The following is an 18,013-nucleotide window of genomic DNA, read 5'->3' as shown; positions in this document are numbered from 1 at the left end:
TCGCGTAAAACGTTACGCAGAGAAGAAGATAAAACGTATGTATATCTTTGATAACTAATTGATCTTTTAACAAAATTTTATAATTCGTGCTGATAGAAAATAACTAAAGGCTTGATTCACTACAAGTAAGCCAACCCTGCAATGCTCACGCTCAACCCAATAGCGGAATGAGATTGAGCGAGCGTTGACTGTTAGTGTGCCGGTAAAGTGAGAGAAGGTGATTGCAACTGGACATAAAATGCTTCCTTTTCCTTTTGGTAACTCATTGTTGCATCAGCTTTTACTTTCAAGACCAAGAATGAAGGTCTCTTGTAATAATTGTTTTGTTTGTTTGTTGTTTTTATTTGCAATGCATCGTACCAATAAATATCACATTATTGAGACCAGCATCGAATTCTGGTTATGAATTTTCCTGAATAAAATAGCTATCAACACTGATTAGCAAACACATAATCACAAATTCCTTACATTATGTTTATCATAGATTGATATATTTTGTGTTCTTATTTTATGCACTAAAAATCAACGAGCACGAGCTCCATAAAATAGGATGGAAAAGCAACTTTAAGATAAGCTCATCAACTGCACCTACCGAGAAGACAAGGAAAAGCAAGCAAATTTCGCAAATTATACACTTCTGCACTTTCTGGCGGACGTGACTTCGCAGTCCCGACTGATGGCTGACAGACAATATGGATGGTCAGCGGGACAAGACCATGTGGGAAGCTAAAAGTTAATGCTTTTGTATTCTGTATGCTTTTTTTCTTCTCTCGAGCAATGCTGTTTACTTAAATTTATTTTTTGCCTTCACCACACCATACGGATGGTATTAACGCTTGACTGTTTGGTATCTTTTCTTCTGGATTTTCCACGGTTCATGTGAGCTATTAGGCTATGACTCTGTTATGTTGAGCTGCATAGCACAAACGGCTCTTAGTTGGGGACGTATACGGTGATATTCATTGCATTGCGTACACCTGGCTGAATATGTCCCAAGCATTAAAGTGCACAGCTTACCTTTTTGAGTGAGTGATGTGTTGATGAAAAATGAGTCCCGAGGGATTAGACGTTACTGTTCGAGTTACGCGTTACAAAAGAAAAGCAGTTCAGGAAGATCACAAATAAATGGGGAAATACATTTTTGTTCTTAAAAAAAACAGCTGGATTTGAAAACGCTTTCTTAATTGCAGTGTGAACACAAGGTACGCATTATTTTTCCATTAAGCATAATTGATAGTTTCAGCACAGATTAGGGAAGCAAATAAAAATTAATAGATTAAAATCATTTTCATTATTCAAATGTAGGCTGAACATACATCTATGAACACAACATCAATTGAGGACGTAATGATAAATAAGTATCAATTTAAATTAAATTAACATTCATCACTTCGTACAATATATGTTTCCTTCTTGTTTTGTCGCTTTAATTGGTTATGCTTTTCGTGCATACATCCCACCTCGACCACTTACCAAGAATCGCTCGCAGGTGACCTTCGAGCGTTTGCAGGATTGTCATCTTGATTTCCTTTACCGATTTGCCCAAAAATTGCTCGCTCGCCGTGCCAAGCAGCTCGTCGGCCTGGTGGTGAAAATAATAGACGTTCATCATCTATAAGAAAAAGAAATGAAACGAGAAAGAAAAACCACAGTCGGGGATGAGAAACAGCTATCCGTCGCGAAGCCCGTTTGGGATTTGAGAGGATCTATCTCCTAGACGTGATTGACAAAAAAAAGGTAAAATCGATCGCGAAATTTTGTGTTCTTTGACGCGCGAGTTGCCAAATAGATCAGAACTAACATTTAGTCCCCCGTTTCGATTACTGGACTCCTACTACTATTTTTGTTTTCGCTTGCAAAGTGGATTATTCGTGAAAAATCGGGAGATAGTTGAAATTTTGTGCACGCCAAAACAAAATGAATGGGTACTATTTCGAGCAGGTGCCATTTCAAACCAAAAGAAAGGAATAAAATTGATTCTTTGTGTAGGTGAACATCAAGAATTGAAACGCAACGGTCAAACGGTAAGGCAAGAGAAAAATCAACTATGCACATCAAAATTTGCAAACAAAACATTGAGCATTTAGCTTTGCGGATCATAAAATCGATGATGGAAAACGTTAATGTTGCTTCTTTTATTCGTGTACGGCAATTAACCGTGCGCAAATTACACATGGGCATTTACATTGATTTAATTGGCAAATATTTTTACTAATTCGGGCACATTTTTGTAATGTATCTAGAGATAAAAAATGGGTGACATTTTCCATTGTTAAAAATAGCATACATGTAAGCATTCAATGGCTCTAGGCTCATTTATCTATCTAATTGCAAGTCCTGGCACACCACTGATACGAAAAAGTGAAAAATCATTCCAAGTTCAAAAACTAATTCTCATTCAAACGTGTCTCATGGTTTATGGTTACGTAAAAACATAACAAAAACAAAGAGAAAAAAATAAACACGCACGCTTTGCAACCCTAACGGTTGACTTATTTCTATGGAGCTATAGAGCGATAGAAGTACACTGCAGAAACGTATCAGAAATCTATCAGATGGAAAAAAAGAAAAATAATAACTATACAACACACACACACCTTGCATCGCTAGAGAACTCACAATGGCACGCGAATGGTCACAAGAAATAAAACAAACATTCGAACGAAAACCTGATGCAAGCACGCTAATCACGCTTCGCAAGCCAGCAATCTAGGATGACTGCTTGAATGCGTCTAGATTCTAGAACGTTTTTTTTTCTCTAGAAAGGAAAAAAAGAATAATTAAACACAAAACAAAAACAAAAAATCAATCTTCTTCGCTAGGCACAAGAGTTCAGTAGTACCGAAACCGATTCTAGCATTGCTAATTCGAAACTGATCTCTACACTGTGATGGTTGATTTGTTTGGGATTACTCTAGCTCTAGTGGGGGAGTGTGGGCAAAAGAAAGATCGTCGAGAAAAAAAGGAAACCAAACGGAAATAGTGACGGATATTGGCGATGAGCGTTTTTGATGAAAAGAAACTGAGAGGAAGGTAAGGGAGAGGGAACTAGGCAGGGTATTGCATGAAAGTTTTCGCACAATTGGGCAAATTGGGTTTGATGGATATTGGTGGTTGAAGAAATGATTTGGTACAGGAAAGGAAAAGGAAAAGGATGGAAAGAGACGATGAATGATAACCGACTGAATAAGGATGTGAATTTCTTTTTCATTTCTTTTTCTTATAAAAATATAAAATCAACATATAGGGATATATAAAAATAATAATGATAATAATAATACTAAATATGTTTGAAATAAAAAATCAGAAAAGCTAATAAAATTTCGAAAAGCAACAACAGCTACGAAGAGAAGCTAAAAAGAAAGAGAGAAAATATATGGTAAAACTAATTATGGAACTAAAAATAACATATAATATGACTACATCAACTAAACATGTTCATCTAAATCTACATGAAAAGCATTGCTCCATGGCAGTGCAGAGGACATCACACGTCACGCAGTGCAAATAGTACACACGAAAGTTCAAGGTATACGACTAGCTATAATTGATTGCTATAATTATTTTCACGCAAATGTTTACATTCACAAACACAAACAAAAATAGTTTTAGTTTTAATAGTTTGGTTTCAACGATAATGGTCATGATGGTCGCCTTGATGAGCCACTGGACAACGCAACCCAGCGGCCTGCTGCATTTCATCCTGTACTTCTGTGCTCTCGCATACAGCCCATAGTGATCTCGCATAGTGCTTGTTGTACAGCCGGAACATGGTATGCAGCATCCTTTCACAGTTCGATCTAAACAGATGATGTCTTCCTAGGCGTTACCATGATACCGACATCCGTATACTACTGCAAACTAGCTCAGTCGTGTACCAAGATCGCAGAATCTTTGCAGGGAACTAGGGGACTTATTTGATAATAAACCCACGTTGTATGGCCGGAAAATGCAACGAACGGACTGCAGGTTGATCGCGAGGAAGTGTAGAATAGATGCTCTGCCAGCGACTCAGCGACACATAGATTAAGATTGATCGATCACAGTACTAGCAGTACTAGCTGCTGAACGTTTGGAATAGATTCCTTTTTAACAATATTATTTCTAGAAGTGTAGGATTGGCAACCAAACGATATTCAATTGCATTGTAACAAAAACGAATATAGATGTGTGTACTCCTGTTCGAAGCTTGTACAGTGAAACACAAAATCCAAAGTAATAGAGGGACACAATTAAATAAAGAGACAAGCACCGAAATAGTGTGTGAGAACGTTTTAGCACTATTACAGCGAGCTACAAGAGTCGGGGACATAATAGCGACACACATCAGGCTGAAAATGGCATGGTGGTAACACTAAGTGATCACACACGGGTGCTAGAGACACATCAAAGAAAGGTAGAAAGAACTAGAAACTTACATTTTCTCTTTTGATCTAAAATAAAAACCAGACAGTGAATTGCTATCGATAAGAGGAACAATTAAATTTTAACACTAACGTTAAGGGCTAGAATGAAAGGATATCATATATGCTACACTGCTTTGATCAAGTCTAGCGTTGAAGTTGCTACCTTTACCGGTACTGAGTAGTTTAAAATTGAACGGACAACACTTTGCGACTGCACTGCCCTTGGAAAGTGTTTACCGTACGAATGAGAAGTTACATCGATGTAGAAAATTAAATGTATACAACTACGCATCTATTCGCGTTCTCAAATGCGCTAGAATAACTCGTCGGAGGAGCGCAAACGATACTGGAAGATAATATTGAAGCTCTAAAAAGTATACTAAGCTAAACAACTGTACTTAAATGGTAGAACATTTGCAAAAAAATCAATTTTGTGGAAATTTTAAATTGAATAAAAGTATTACTTTGAGATAAAAGTTAATGCATGCAACTAAAGCTATACGAGAAATAGGAATATAGTTAAGAATTGGTAATGGTAATTGAAAAAGTAATATAAACCATGTTTTTTCATTGTTCAGGAACAGGTCCACTACCGACCACTATTGTAGTGTATAAAATAAAATAAATGTATAAAAAAAAAATAGTAACTGCCTATCTGCAGCGGACAGCAGTAATATGACCATAGTGGAGTTCCTGATTGTTTTCCTTTCAACTACAAAATTATTGCTAAACAAAATAAATAAAACATGATTTAAATAGGATAAATTAGACCGGACCGAACAACCAACACGGTTACTTGTCCTAACCGTATCGGCGTCCAGTATAAATACCTTCATGATTTTGCACTGTGCCACTCCGGTTACGGTCAGTGGGACACCCTGGGCCGTCTCAACCATTTCGCACATGGGATTCAGCGTCATCACCTCCAGCGAGAGGCGCTGGACGTCGGTTACCAACCACCAGGCCCATGCCCAACCGCCGACAATGGTACGTTTCTTCGTGGAGCCACAACAACCACCTGAACGAGAGTAGAACGGAAGAAAAAACATACATTATTGTTATGTCATTATTGTTATCAGCTGAACTACTTTTCGAAAATCAATTTTTGTTCTGTGTTTGTGATGGGCGTATACGACGGCAAATCTAACATCCGCGTGAAAGTTGCATACATGTAGGCGCGCTAATCACGCCCATGTCGACCAGGGGAGGGTGCACGATCATTGATGGCTATTGCAACGGTGATATGGACGTGGTTTTACGTTTCTAGATACGAGATCATTCATTGCGATGAACACTACAAACACACGATACGTAAAGGTCACTATTATTGCAACTGTGATAACTAGAAATGTATTACTTGAACGTAAAACGCCTTCTCATCGTAGGTAGCCTCACAGCGGTAGGTGGCGCGGATGTTGGAAAGCGGTCAGCTTGGGGTTATAGCGCAGGAAGTTGGATGATCCAAAGGTTGGATTGTTTAAGTGTGCATTAGTGTTTGAGATTTTTTAAATAATCGACACATCGAGAAAACGAAATCAAATGAGCTTAGACAGTAACGTGCTTTTAATGCTTTAATAAGTTTCAGTTGTTGTTGCGTATTAAACTATGTAGGAGTTAGGTTAAGTAGTAGATAAAAGACGATATTAAAGCTCAAACCTCCTGAAACAAAAGAGAGGAAAAAGAGAAAAGGAAAAACAATGTAGCTGGAATAAATAAACTCAATGATAAGCCGCAGACGTTACACCAACAAGCGTTTAAAAGCATTTTCGGTTATGTGCGCGGTAACATTAAATGGAGTTTGAAAAGCTTTACCATTGACACACATGGCAACACAAATCGATGAACGAGAAATGGAATGCCGATTGCTACGAGAAAAAGAGAGAGAGAGGAAGAGAGAAAGAGAAGGAGTCCAACCGGGGAGTAGCTGATTCCACCCTGTAGGAAAATGCAAGTGTCCACACAGGCGAGACAGAAAGTGAACTGAAGCAAGCAACGTTGCTGCATGGCCAACTGCACGTAGGCAGCCCGGCTGCCAAAGCAAATCCTTGCGAGCGATATTGCATAGTTCATTCGCATGGTGTGGATGTTTTGAGCTGTGTACGCCGATGAGATAAACCTGTATTAATTTCACAACCTCGCTTTAACGCAAGATGGAATAAGTGCCGCTATATTGTTTTTTTCCTCATCCAACAACCGGTGGTCAATGGCGCTTGTGCAAACCGTCCGACCGTGACATTGACATTGGCCTATGAAATTTCTTACAAAAAGCGGTATTTTTTATTTTAAACCTGGCCAGTGAATGTATATGGCAAGAACTCCCCTTAAATTTACCTCACTTTTGTGAGGGGAATCTAGACATGAAAAAAAAATTATACCACTTTCAAAATGAGATGGTTTTTGAAGGGTGGAAGAAGTAGTATTTAGCGTGATTGCGTAAGATCGAGAAGACACATTTCACTTGTCTCGTCCTTGTTTGTATCAAAAGCAATTCTATGTACAACAGCAGTATCAAGAAACCGGTTCCATGGTGAGCATAAGAGCTAAGAATATATAATTTAATATTGCGAAAGGGAGGATATTACTTTAGCTGTCACTTTCTAGTCTACGAGCTCCATGGTGGTATCTCCAGAGGTGCAGGTCTGGAGATGATTGCACGATCGTCAGTACAACATTCAACCAAACGTAAAGACAGAGTGTCTTTCCTGTGTACTCCAGATCGTGCACTGCTGGGATGAATCGAATATGTAATAAACAACCTCTCCATACAGGGGAAACAGTCGTTCCATCTTTACGGATGCGAAGATATCGTAATCAGCAGCGAACCAACAGCTGGCAGTTGCAACTTCACCGATCGGTGAAAAGAAGAACGATTGGTGTATGGTAACGGTACCGGCCGACGGCAACCCGAGTCAGTACTGTTCCTCCACCACACGAAAGCTTCAGGCTGAAAGCGGCGAGCTCCACCGGTCGGGACCTGCGCGATCGGACGCGTCTTGGTTCATCGTCAGTTGAGGTCCAACTTTCTTCCGTGGAACCGGTGCAGTTGAGCCGCGGGAATGAACTCCTATAGCTTCAAACACGATGCTTCGCTGATCGGACCGTGTGCGTGCGTGCAGTGAATGGAAAACCGTGAAGTCGACGAAAAAAGAGGTTCGAATCATATCCACTGCTTTAACATTGCTAGAGCAAACCGTTGGGGGAGTTTGTTTAGAGCGCAAATCGGTGCCAAAAACCTCAACCGGTTGCGTTACATCAAGAACAGGAGAAACCGTCGACGCGTCCGCGACCCAGAGAAGACCTACTTTCCAAAAGAATGATGCGGGATGTGTAATCGTGTATCTTATTTTCTGTATACGTAAGTGTGTGTGTGTTTGTGTAAGTGTGGGCATGCATGTGCTGCCACAAAAAAGTGTGTAGCGGTGATCCAAGAAGAAGCAGGCAGTCCGTGGTCGTATGACCCATTTCATGTTTTGGTGCGGACTACGTATGAGGAAATCCCGGAACGTACAGGGAAGAAAGTTAAGCCGGGAATGTATACGAGTGGGTCTTGAAACTGGACTCAAGCTGACTAACCACGATCAGCTAGATGTTCAGGCTTTAGCTTTGTATTGAATGGGGTAGTGTGTGAGTGGATTCTTTTTCTTGGTAGGGAAACATTTGCGTGATTCTCAAGATTTTGTGGATGGCACAGTAAGCAGCCATATTAAAACATACAGAAAGATCACCAATAAACAGATCGTTGTTAAGAAAAAAACAATAGATCATTTGTAATCTAGAAACTGAATTCAATGTTAGTCCAGTTCGTTCGACGAGAGGCGAACTTAAACGAAGAGTTTCCTGTTCTTCACATTTACATTGTACGCCAAGCGGCTATATTTGACCAGAAAGAGTAAAGGAAATGAAAACAAGTTTTGACCGATTTTATTTCACTTCATTCCACACTAGGTTTGGCAGCCCTATGGAGGTTAAGGTCGTTGCCACCAGTACAACAGTTGGATCGTCGGAATGAGAAGTCGTAGTTCCTAGCCCGATCTTGTAGATGAGGTGTTAAAATGTTAAAGAAACGTGTAGGGCACACACATGGAGGGCCGCCCTTACCAGTTTCTCATAGAAGATGAAAGTGACAGAAAGTGAACGACGTAAAGCTCACTGGCCGGTTCGGTTGTGTAAAGCTGCAGTGAATGCTTGTAATAGTGTTTTTTTACGAAATCCGCACTAAAAATTCCACCAAGTAAAAGCAGCTGCATGTGCTCTCTTTTCTCTTTCCTCCTATCCATACTCACACACTCACGCTCACACAGGTGTAGCTTCGATCGAATTCAATCAGCGAAAGTAATTTCCCAACCCTTTGGAAAGCATTCAGTATTCTGACTTACGCAAGGGTCAGACATATTTGACGTAACGCATAGAGACATGATGAACAGTCTTGCTAATGGAGGACTGACTTCATGCCTCTCTGGGCTGGTAGTGTGATAAGGCAGTTTTCGTTTTTGGTAACGATGACCAAAGTACTCCAAAGCTGTAGCTGATTAATTACCCTACACCGTCAGTACGAAATTGGGAGCCGCTTTCGGTAACTTTCAGCAAACTGTGTCGCAGTTTACAATTTCTCCTCACGTAGCCGTCACTGGACGAGTCTTTAAGGCCTCACTTTTTCTCGATCCAGTTTAGGGAAGGGTACGGTACATTGAAAAAGCCTAGGTTTCCAGACATTCCGAATCACGATCGTTAAATTTTCGGCAACAGTACGTGATCGATTAAGCAGTCTATGCGCCGCATATTCTACGTTTTTACGAACTTTACCCGCGTACAGTGGGTACTCTACATTTCGCTAGTTGACAAAAAATAAGCAAAAAAAAGTGGTGTGATGTAATAAGACATAGGAAAACGATTTCACAAGTTCTTTTATCACTGTCATTTCGGAATCGATCATAGGACGTGCGGTTATGCGTTGCGTTAGGATTCATACGCTTAAGGTTTCTCCATATCATTTTCCTTACATTGTGGAGGTGGGTGGGTGGGTGCATCATCCAAGTCTAAACAAAACCCGTTAGCACATAAAAATTAAAAATGCGTACACCAATCCGCATCGAGTCATGGTGCGTCTGTGGTCGTGACGTTAATAGTGCGGTGGACGGTAAAGCGTGTGCAGCAATACCTTCGACACGATTGATGCAGTATGATTGATGACTAATACTGATTACATATTGAACAGTTTAAATGAAACCAATAGTGAGCGTTGTAGAAAGTTGCAGTAGAAAGTTGATGTGAGTGGTTTAAGAATTGGGTTTGTTTGAGCGGTTGTACCACGTAATACAGCATATAAAAATACAGTTTAGCATTTTGCTAGTCCTGATAAATTACCTAATGTAACTATTTTTTTTTAAAGAAAATGCAGATAAACCTTCGACAATACGTGACCAGTAGTGAAATATTTGATTAAAGTGAAACAAGTACACTTTGAAATCAGTGAATCATCTATCAGTCCCGTCTCGCCGCAGTTGAGACTGAAAGCTCGTATTACACAAAATACAAAAACAAACTTTTTAGAGCACAACCAACGAGAACAGTTTCTTGTGGAGCACAACGAGTGAGATCAGTGACCAGTGTCTCTATAATCGCACAAAATGAGCGAGCTAGTCGGTGCCGCGTTCGGATCGGTAGCCACGGCTGCCTCAAGCGTTGGCTGGTTTGTGCCGATGCTGGTTGCCGCGATTGCCTACTTTCAGTACGAAGAGTTCATGGATCCGGAGGCGCGCGTTATCGATGTGCCGACGGAGATTATGTTGGACAAGTACGATTTTATAATTATAGGCGCCGGATCGGCAGGTAAGTGTGACAGTGAATGACGTTAGGGCCGTGAACGGGACTTTACGTTTCCAATTGCTGCTGCCTGTTTCCAACTCACAGGAGCCGTGCTGGCTAATCGGTTGACCGAGGTGGAAAACTGGAATGTGCTGCTGCTGGAGGCCGGCGGCGATGAGACGGAAATATCCGAGGTACCACTGATGGCGGGCTATTTACAGCTGAGCAAGCTGGACTGGAAGTATAAGTCGGAACCGTCGGGAACGTTTTGCTTAGGTCAGTAGAGTCACTACTTTAAGATGGAACTTGTTGCCAGTGTGTCTTAACTTAAACTTTCTTCTTATAATATCTGCAGCAATGAACGGTGGAAGGTGTAACTGGCCCCGGGGAAAAGTGCTCGGCGGATCCAGCGTACTCAACTACATGCTTTATCTGCGTGGAAACAAGAAAGATTACGATAACTGGGAGGCCATGGGCAATACCGGTTGGGGGTACAAGGATGCGCTGTACTACTTCAAAAAGTCGGAAGACAACACGAACCCTTATCTGGCCAACACACCGTACCACTCGACGGGGGGATATCTGACGGTCGGAGAAGCACCGTACCATACACCACTAGCGGCCGCTTTCGTCGAAGCGGGCGTCGAGATGGGCTATGAAAATCGGGACCTAAACGGTGCCAAGCAGACGGGATTCATGATCGCGCAGGGAACGATCCGTCGCGGGGGACGGTGCAGCACTGGGAAAGCGTTTCTCAGACCAGCCCGGTTAAGGCCGAATCTGCACGTGGCAATGTTTGCTCACGTGACACGCGTGATGATCGATCCGATCAGCAAGATTGCGTTCGGCGTCGAGTTTATACGCGATCGCAAGGTGCACCATGTGCGCGCCTCGAAGGAGGTGATCGTGTCGGGTGGATCGGTAAATTCACCCCAGATACTGATGCTGTCGGGCATCGGGCCAAAGAGCGAGCTGGCCAAGCATCGAATCCCGCTGATCAAGGATTTGCCGGTGGGTGAAAACCTGCAGGACCACATCGGACTCGGTGGGCTGACGTTTATGGTGAACCAGCCAGTGTCGATTGTGGAGAACCGTTACCACTCGATGTCGACCGTACTGCAGTACGCTGTGCTCGGGCAGGGACCACTGACCATTCTCGGCGGGGTGGAAGGACTGGCCTTCGTCAGTACGAAGTATGTCAATGCGACCGACGACTATCCGGACATTGAGTTTCACTTCGTGTCCGGCTCGACCAACTCAGACGGCGGCAACCAGCTGCGCAAGGCTCACGGTCTGACGGAAGCGTTCTACAATACCGTTTTCAAACCGATCAACAACATGGACGCGTGGAGCATCATACCGATGCTGTTGCGGCCGCACAGCGTTGGTACGATCAAACTGCGCAGCAGCAATCCGTTCGACTATCCGTATATCTACCCGAACTATCTGCACGACGACCGCGACATGCGCACGCTGGTCGAGGGTGTAAAGATTGCGTACGCGCTGTCGCGAACGCAAACGATGCAAAAGTACCAGTCGACGCTGAGCGCGTACAAGTTCCCCGGCTGTGCACACATCCAGATGTTCACCGATCTGTACTGGGAGTGCATGATCCGGCACTACACGTGCACGATCTACCATCCCGTCGGCACCTGCAAGATGGGGCCGTACTGGGACAAGCAGGCCGTTGTCGATCCGCAGCTGCGCGTGTACGGTGTGCGCGGTCTGCGTGTCATCGATGCCAGCATTATGCCAAAGCTCGTCAGTGCCAACACCAACGCACCGGTCATTATGATAGCAGAGAAGGGGGCCGACATGATAAAGGATTTTTGGATCAAACGTGGCGTTGCGTGAAAGGGCAAATGGTCGTCGCACCGGTCGCTCTCTATCATCAGACCTTCTTTGTAAAATAAAACATTTTCCTCTCCAGCAAGCAATGTGATGAATGAGGCCCAGTCTGTGGCTGCGTGAATGTGTAATGTATGTGTGTGAGGTCGTGACTATAACGTAAGCGGTAACTAATTTATACACCAACCAGTAGTAATAATAAAGATGAAAACACATGTAAAATTGATGTACTCTAGTTTATGAACTCTGACCGAAACTATCTCCTGCTTATTCCAGATTATTATTCCAGAGTATTCCACAATGTAAAGAATATACATAACTAGTTTGTGTATTTACATATGCTTTTCCTATTATCGATCAGGCATTCAATAAATGATATCTTTGCATATCATCCCACAATTCCAAGAACCATCTCCTTGAAACGAAATTAATTTCAAAATGCATGGGAGAAATAAATTTGTTCCGTTCCTTTCCATTCCATTTCTACTCATACTGCCTGGCTCTCCTCCATCGCTTTGGCAGAATAGTCTGTGTGCAGTGTCTTACACTCCCGCAGCGTGTCGGCGTGCGCTCGTAGATCGGCTGCGTACGCTGCCTTAACGAGATCCGCCGCTTTCTCTCCGGTCGCAATCGTAGGCACGTTCGTGTTTCCCGTGGTAATAACAGGAAAGATGCTCGCATCAACTACGCGTAGTCCGCCGATGTGGTGCACGCGTAGAAACCGATCAACCACTGCCATTGGATCGGTGACCGGGCCCATCTTGGCCGTGCCGCACGGATGATAGATTGTCTGGGTGTAGTGTCGCACCAGACAGGTGTAGAAATCGTCTTTGTTGGGAAAATTACTCGCTCGGCAGGCTGACCTAGAGTAATCAAGCAGGGTAGCGTTGATGTTGCGCATCGCCGTCGTATTTGCAAGGGCATCGGCGAACTTCAGACCCTCGATCTATAAAGTAACAAAAGTATTGGTCAACCCAAAATGCTGTCGCTCACGCAAAGAATTTGCTTTATCAATCTTACCAGTACCATCATATCCTTCGGGTTGTCAAAATAGTTGGGATGGATACGGATGTGATCATGTGGATTTTTACTTGCCAGCTCCAACCATCCGGTGCTGAGCGGGCGCGATAACATTGGTATGACCATGTACGAGTTTTGATACACCTGCTCCTCGTACACCTGCGCGTAGTAGTTGTTGCTGATACCCGAACCTCGCTTCCCGAACCGTCCGCCATCGGTTAGATCGGACAGGCTGGCGAGAAACAGCTCTACATCGGGCCAATCGAGTTCCGGATCTTGGTACTTGGTGTTCAGGAAACCCATAACCTCACACAGCGACATACCGTACAGCATGCCGTCCTCGTTAAAGAGGAACCGTCTCAGCGTATCAACGCCCACTGCGTCGCCAAAATCGTACGCTAGCGGGGGACTGCCTGGTGGTGGTCGTATCGTGTAGCCCCCCGCACCGGTTGCCACGTGATCCTGCATGTTCTGTCCTATGCCGGGCAGATCTTGGATCACACGAATGCCATGGCGTTCGAGCTCCTGCCTTGGTCCTATTCCGGACAGCATCAGTAGCTGCGGGCTGTTAAGCGCACCGGCTGATAGAATCACTTCCTTCGACACCATCACCTGGTACCGTCGGCCACCCTTCTCGAACTGTACACCGTAGGCGCGCCGATCGTTTGGATCGATCAAAACGCGCTCGACCATCGTTTTGGTGGATATGTGAAGATTCTTACGCGCCGCTGCCGGCCGTAAATAACCCTTCGCCGTGCTGCACCGTAACCCATTGCGGATGGAACCGTGCGGTACGGCAAAACCACTCTGCATCGGCCCATTCACTTCGCCGTACCGGTTGGTAAGGCCCATCTCCTCCAGCCCCGCCAGCAGATGGTTGCGCAGCGGCGTATGGTAACGGAATCGTTCCACACTGATCGGACCACCCCGCCCATGGTACGATAGATTGGCGTACCGTGGATCGCGCATATCTTCCAGCTTGAGAAAGTACGGCAGCATATCGTCGTAGCTCCAGCCCGGATTGCCCAGGTCACGCCAGGCGTCAAAGTCTCGCGGGTTGCCGCGCACGTACAACATTGCGTTGATCGTTGAGCTGCCGCCGAGTGCTTTGCCGCGTGGCCACCGGCACCGCTGATCTTTCATTGCGAGACAGAACCGATCGGACGGTTCCGTGCGAAACTTCCAATCGACGCGCGACGTCTGCAGCGTCGGATAGAGGAACGGTATGTCGGTCAGGAACGACTCGTCCGTGCCGGCCTCCAGCAACAGCACGTCCCAGTGGCAGATTTCGGAGAGCCGTGCGGCCATCACGGCACCGGCAGATCCAGCTCCCACCACCACAAAGTCGTAGATGTCCTGCACAAACGGGCCGGGAATGGGCTGCACACGGTGGTGGAAGTCTACAATGTCGGGTCGCTGCAGCCAGATGCTTGCATCAATCAGTAGCAAAAACACGGTTCCGATTCGCGACGTATAGAGCAGCCGCGTCCGCACTTCGTAGCTACCAACCGCGTTCATTTTGACGAGGAAACACTACACTTACACGCAGCCACTGCTAATGCCACTGAGGTGGCGAAAAATGTGAACCGTCCCTAGCCGGGTCGGAATGCCGACTGGTGCGTGTAGTGTAAACGATGTGGCAACTTTTCGCAGACGAACGGTCAATACCGGACAGCATGACAAAAATAAATCGGAAACATCCGTTCTTCGACCAACTAGAACAATTACCGTTCTTATATATTGTTTGTTACGCAATGAAAGTTCAATGAAGACTTATTGAGAATGTTATTTGTAACAAACTTTAAAATATGGAAGAATGTAATGTAAAATATCAAAATAAAAATTATCTACATTAACAAAGCCATATTACATAAATTTCCAAACGAAACAATCAGCAGCAAGGTTTCAACCCTGATCGGCTCAGAGCTCTGTCAGTCAGTATTGAAGGCGACCCAGTTTTTATTATTCCACGCTGTATCGATTTTGATGATGGCAGCAGTTTTGGCCAATAGATTTTAAACAACCGACACGGGACAATCTTAATGGTTCGTACTTGTGGGTTTAGTTTGTCGCGAACCGTCGCGTAAATAACTTCACCTACCTGCCGAATTCAAGTTCTTATTTGAGGAAACTCCACAACTAAGTACCATCTGGCGTCTGCGTTATAACCTTCACCTGTCCCGTGCCGAAACCATGGGGTTCGGTCCACTCGAAAGCCAATACACGCGCATGCGCATCATGCTGACGCGCCCCACAAGCGCACTGATTTTGCTAATACTGGACGCCTGCATCTGGCTCCAGCGCACGGACGTGGTCGATTATCGGAACCGCGTGCAGGACATCCCGTCCCAGTTCATCTACGACGTGTACGACTTTGTGGTGATCGGTGGCGGAAGTGCGGGAGCGGCAGCAGCCGCCCGTCTCTCGGAGGTGTGCGATTGGAACGTGCTGCTGCTCGAAGCCGGCACTGACGAATCGTTTCTCAGCGATCTTCCCTACCTGTATCCAGCGCTACAGAAGGGCCCACTCGATTGGCAGTTTGAAACGGAACCGAACGAACGCTTCTGTCAGGGTATGCGCGGCAATCGGTGCAGCTGGCCACGCGGCAAAGTGCTTGGCGGGAGTTCCGTGTTGAACGCGATGATGTACGTGCGCGGCCACCCGGAAGATTACGACGAGTGGGCCCGGTTCGGTAACAGGGGCTGGAGCTGGCAAGATGTGCTGCCGTACTTTGTGAAGATGGAAAATGTGCGTGACCCGAACATTGCCGGCCGCCCGTACCACGGTACGACGGGCCCAATGACGGTGGAGCTGATCCGCAACCGGTCCGCGCTGCAGCCAATGTTTCTGCAGGCGGCCCAAGAGCTCGGCATGAAGCTGGCGGATGAAGTGAACGGACCCGACCAGCTGGTGTTTGCACCACTGCACGGTTCCATCCGCGACGGGTTGCGGTGCAGCACCGCCAAGGCGTATTTGCGACCGATTGGAAATCGCAAGAATTTGCACATCTCGATGAACTCTATGGTGGAGCGGATACTGATCGATCCGAAGGATCGGCGTGCCTACGGTGTAGTGTTTCGCAAAGGCAACCGGCGGCAGTTCGTGCTGGTGACGAAGGAGATCGTCCTATCCGCGGGCGCACTGAACAGCCCGCATCTGCTGATGCTGTCCGGAGTGGGGCCACGCGATCAGCTGCAGCGGCACGGCATTCGCGTGATCCACGAGCTACCCGGCGTTGGGCAGAACCTGCAGGATCACGTTGCCGCCGGGGGTGGCGTGTTTTTGATCCAAAACCCGACCGGAAGCGCACCGCTCTCGATACGCCTGGTGGAAGTGAACGAAGTTTCGGTGGCACGCGACTTTCTGTTTCGGAACCAGGGCCGGCTGCTGTCGATGCCGTCCTGCGAGGTGATGGGGTTTATCAACACCAAGTACAACAAGCCGGGCAGCCGGCGGGGCGATGTGCAAATTTTCATGTCCGCTCAATCGGATATCTCGGACGGTGGCACCGAGGGACAGGCTGGCGCCGGTCTCACCTACGAATACTATGCGCGCAACTTTGAGTCGTGGGTGTACCACGATTCCTTTCTGATCATGCCACTGCTGATGCACCCAGAGAGTCGCGGCTGGCTCGAGCTACCCAGTGCCAATCCAATGGATAAGATCAAAATCTATCCCAACTATTTTGCGGTCGAGCGGGATCTGGACATTTTGGTAAGTTGAATAGTTTACGAGAGGGGTTGCTTGTTTGGTTCTTCGTGAAACTGAACGGGGAGGAGTCTTTCGCTTTGCAGGTCGAAGGGCTCAAGTTTGGCGTGCGCGTTGCTGAGACGTCCGTGATGAGGAAGATCAACGCAACGTTCATTTACGATGCAGAGCACGGTGACACGTGCAACGGACAGGTCGGTGACGCTTTCTTCAAGTGTCTCATACAGCATTACTCGCAAACGATCTATCACCCGTCAGGCACCGCCAAGATGGGACCAGCGACCGATCCGATGGCGGTGGTCGATGATCAGCTACGGGTACACGGTATAGGAGGGCTGCGCGTTGTAGACGCTAGCATAATGCCGAAGATAACAACAGGAAATACAAACGCACCGACCATCATGATAGCGGAACGGGCTGCCGACCTGATCAAGTACGCACATCTGCCGGCCCTGGCACGCGAAGAACACTATCGGCAGTGCGCTAGTATCGACTACCAGTATCACCCGTCCACCAGCAACACAGTGACGAAGGTTATAAAAAGTTCCAAAAAAGTTCCATAACATGCAATCGTATTTATCGTTTAGTTACGGTGATCTGCAAGGTTCTTCTACTATTTTACTAGTACAATATCACTCACAAGATTAATCGTATGTGCACGATCCACTCGATGAATCTTTCATTAGCCATTAGTTAGAGCTTGTTAAGTAAGTCGCAATTCTTAAAACCTAAAATAGAATTAGCCGATTGCGACAAGTCTATCTGTTTACATGGATTATCAGTTTCGTGGAACTGATAATCAGCGGCGTCTTCCTGATTGCAATCACAAATGGCAATTATCGCTTTGACACAATTGGCGTAAATATTTATTTAGTTCAATCTAAAAGCAAAATCGGTTAAAGCGAATAAGTGCAGGTATAGAAAAAGGTAGAATTTATGATCTGTTGCACTCCAAATTCAAAAGAGGGCTTATTTGTTTGGGCTCAATTGTGTTCCATGTACTTGTGTCTTTAGATGACGCAACATTGTTACAGGTTTCAAGTAGGAACAGAAAAAAACTCGCCAACAATCGATGCAAAATTTGTTTATTTTTTTATATTTAACACTAGTCCGAACTACATTGCCAATAATGTGGTAGTTGCGGACGAATAACACGCAAAAGAATACATGAAATAAATAAAAAAAAACGACGCTAAATTAAAACTCGTATGACCGACCCGGCTCGC

The 18,013-nt window shown here is 45.3% G+C and overlaps 4 protein-coding genes across 9 annotated transcripts in view; 2 read left to right on the top strand and 2 right to left on the bottom strand.

Moving 5' to 3' along the window:
- The window catches only part of LOC120952522 (flotillin-2), a 153,738-nt gene that overhangs the window by 10,711 nt on the left and 125,014 nt on the right, over positions 1-18,013 (bottom strand). For 5 of the 6 annotated variants that reach the window (XM_040371896.2, XM_040371895.2, XM_049607148.1 and 2 more), the window contains exons 3-4: positions 5,237-5,424; positions 1,474-1,612 (exon numbers count right to left, since the gene is read on the bottom strand). In XM_040371896.2, coding sequence (XP_040227830.1) covers positions 1,474-1,612; positions 5,237-5,424 — 327 coding nt within the window. The remainder of the gene's footprint in view (positions 1-1,473; positions 1,613-5,236; positions 5,425-18,013) is intronic. The other variant, XM_049607150.1, reaches the window with a different exon arrangement.
- LOC120952517 (glucose dehydrogenase [FAD, quinone]) lies at positions 7,418-12,236 on the top strand. The gene is made up of 4 exons (XM_040371884.2): positions 7,418-7,556; positions 9,796-10,235; positions 10,317-10,487; positions 10,567-12,236. The coding sequence occupies exons 2-4, from the start codon at positions 10,034-10,036 to the stop codon at positions 12,063-12,065; spliced, it is 1,872 nt and encodes a 623-aa protein (XP_040227818.1). The 5' UTR covers positions 7,418-7,556; positions 9,796-10,033; the 3' UTR covers positions 12,066-12,236.
- LOC120952529 (glucose dehydrogenase [FAD, quinone]-like) lies at positions 13,014-14,885 on the bottom strand. The gene has a single exon (XM_040371910.2). The coding sequence runs from the start codon at positions 14,595-14,597 to the stop codon at positions 13,029-13,031; it is 1,569 nt and encodes a 522-aa protein (XP_040227844.2). The 5' UTR covers positions 14,598-14,885; the 3' UTR covers positions 13,014-13,028.
- On the top strand, positions 14,950-18,004 carry LOC120952528 (glucose dehydrogenase [FAD, quinone]). The gene is made up of 2 exons (XM_040371909.2): positions 14,950-16,793; positions 16,874-18,004. The coding sequence occupies exons 1-2, from the start codon at positions 15,273-15,275 to the stop codon at positions 17,348-17,350; spliced, it is 1,998 nt and encodes a 665-aa protein (XP_040227843.1). The 5' UTR covers positions 14,950-15,272; the 3' UTR covers positions 17,351-18,004.

Source organism: Anopheles coluzzii, chromosome 2, assembly GCF_943734685.1.
Source record: "Anopheles coluzzii chromosome 2, AcolN3, whole genome shotgun sequence".
NCBI lineage: Eukaryota > Metazoa > Arthropoda > Insecta > Diptera > Culicidae > Anopheles > Anopheles coluzzii.
The sequence above is the reverse complement of the archived record's forward strand: the minus strand, read 5'-3'. Positions and strand labels throughout refer to the sequence as shown.

Bases quoted from the DNA above. Each gene is read 5' to 3' on its own strand.
- LOC120952517 (XM_040371884.2), top strand. From the start codon at position 10,034: ATGAGCGAGCTAGTCGGTGCCGCGTTCGGATCGGTAGCCACGGCTGCC. The intron at 10,236-10,316 runs GTAAGTGTGACA...TCCAACTCACAG, and splicing joins TATAGGCGCCGGATCGGCAG to GAGCCGTGCTGGCTAATCGG. The intron at 10,488-10,566 runs GTCAGTAGAGTC...TAATATCTGCAG, and splicing joins GTCGGGAACGTTTTGCTTAG to CAATGAACGGTGGAAGGTGT.
- LOC120952529 (XM_040371910.2), bottom strand. From the start codon at position 14,597: ATGAACGCGGTTGGTAGCTACGAAGTGCGGACGCGGCTGCTCTATACG.
- LOC120952528 (XM_040371909.2), top strand. From the start codon at position 15,273: ATGGGGTTCGGTCCACTCGAAAGCCAATACACGCGCATGCGCATCATG. The intron at 16,794-16,873 runs GTAAGTTGAATA...TTCGCTTTGCAG, and splicing joins AGCGGGATCTGGACATTTTG to GTCGAAGGGCTCAAGTTTGG.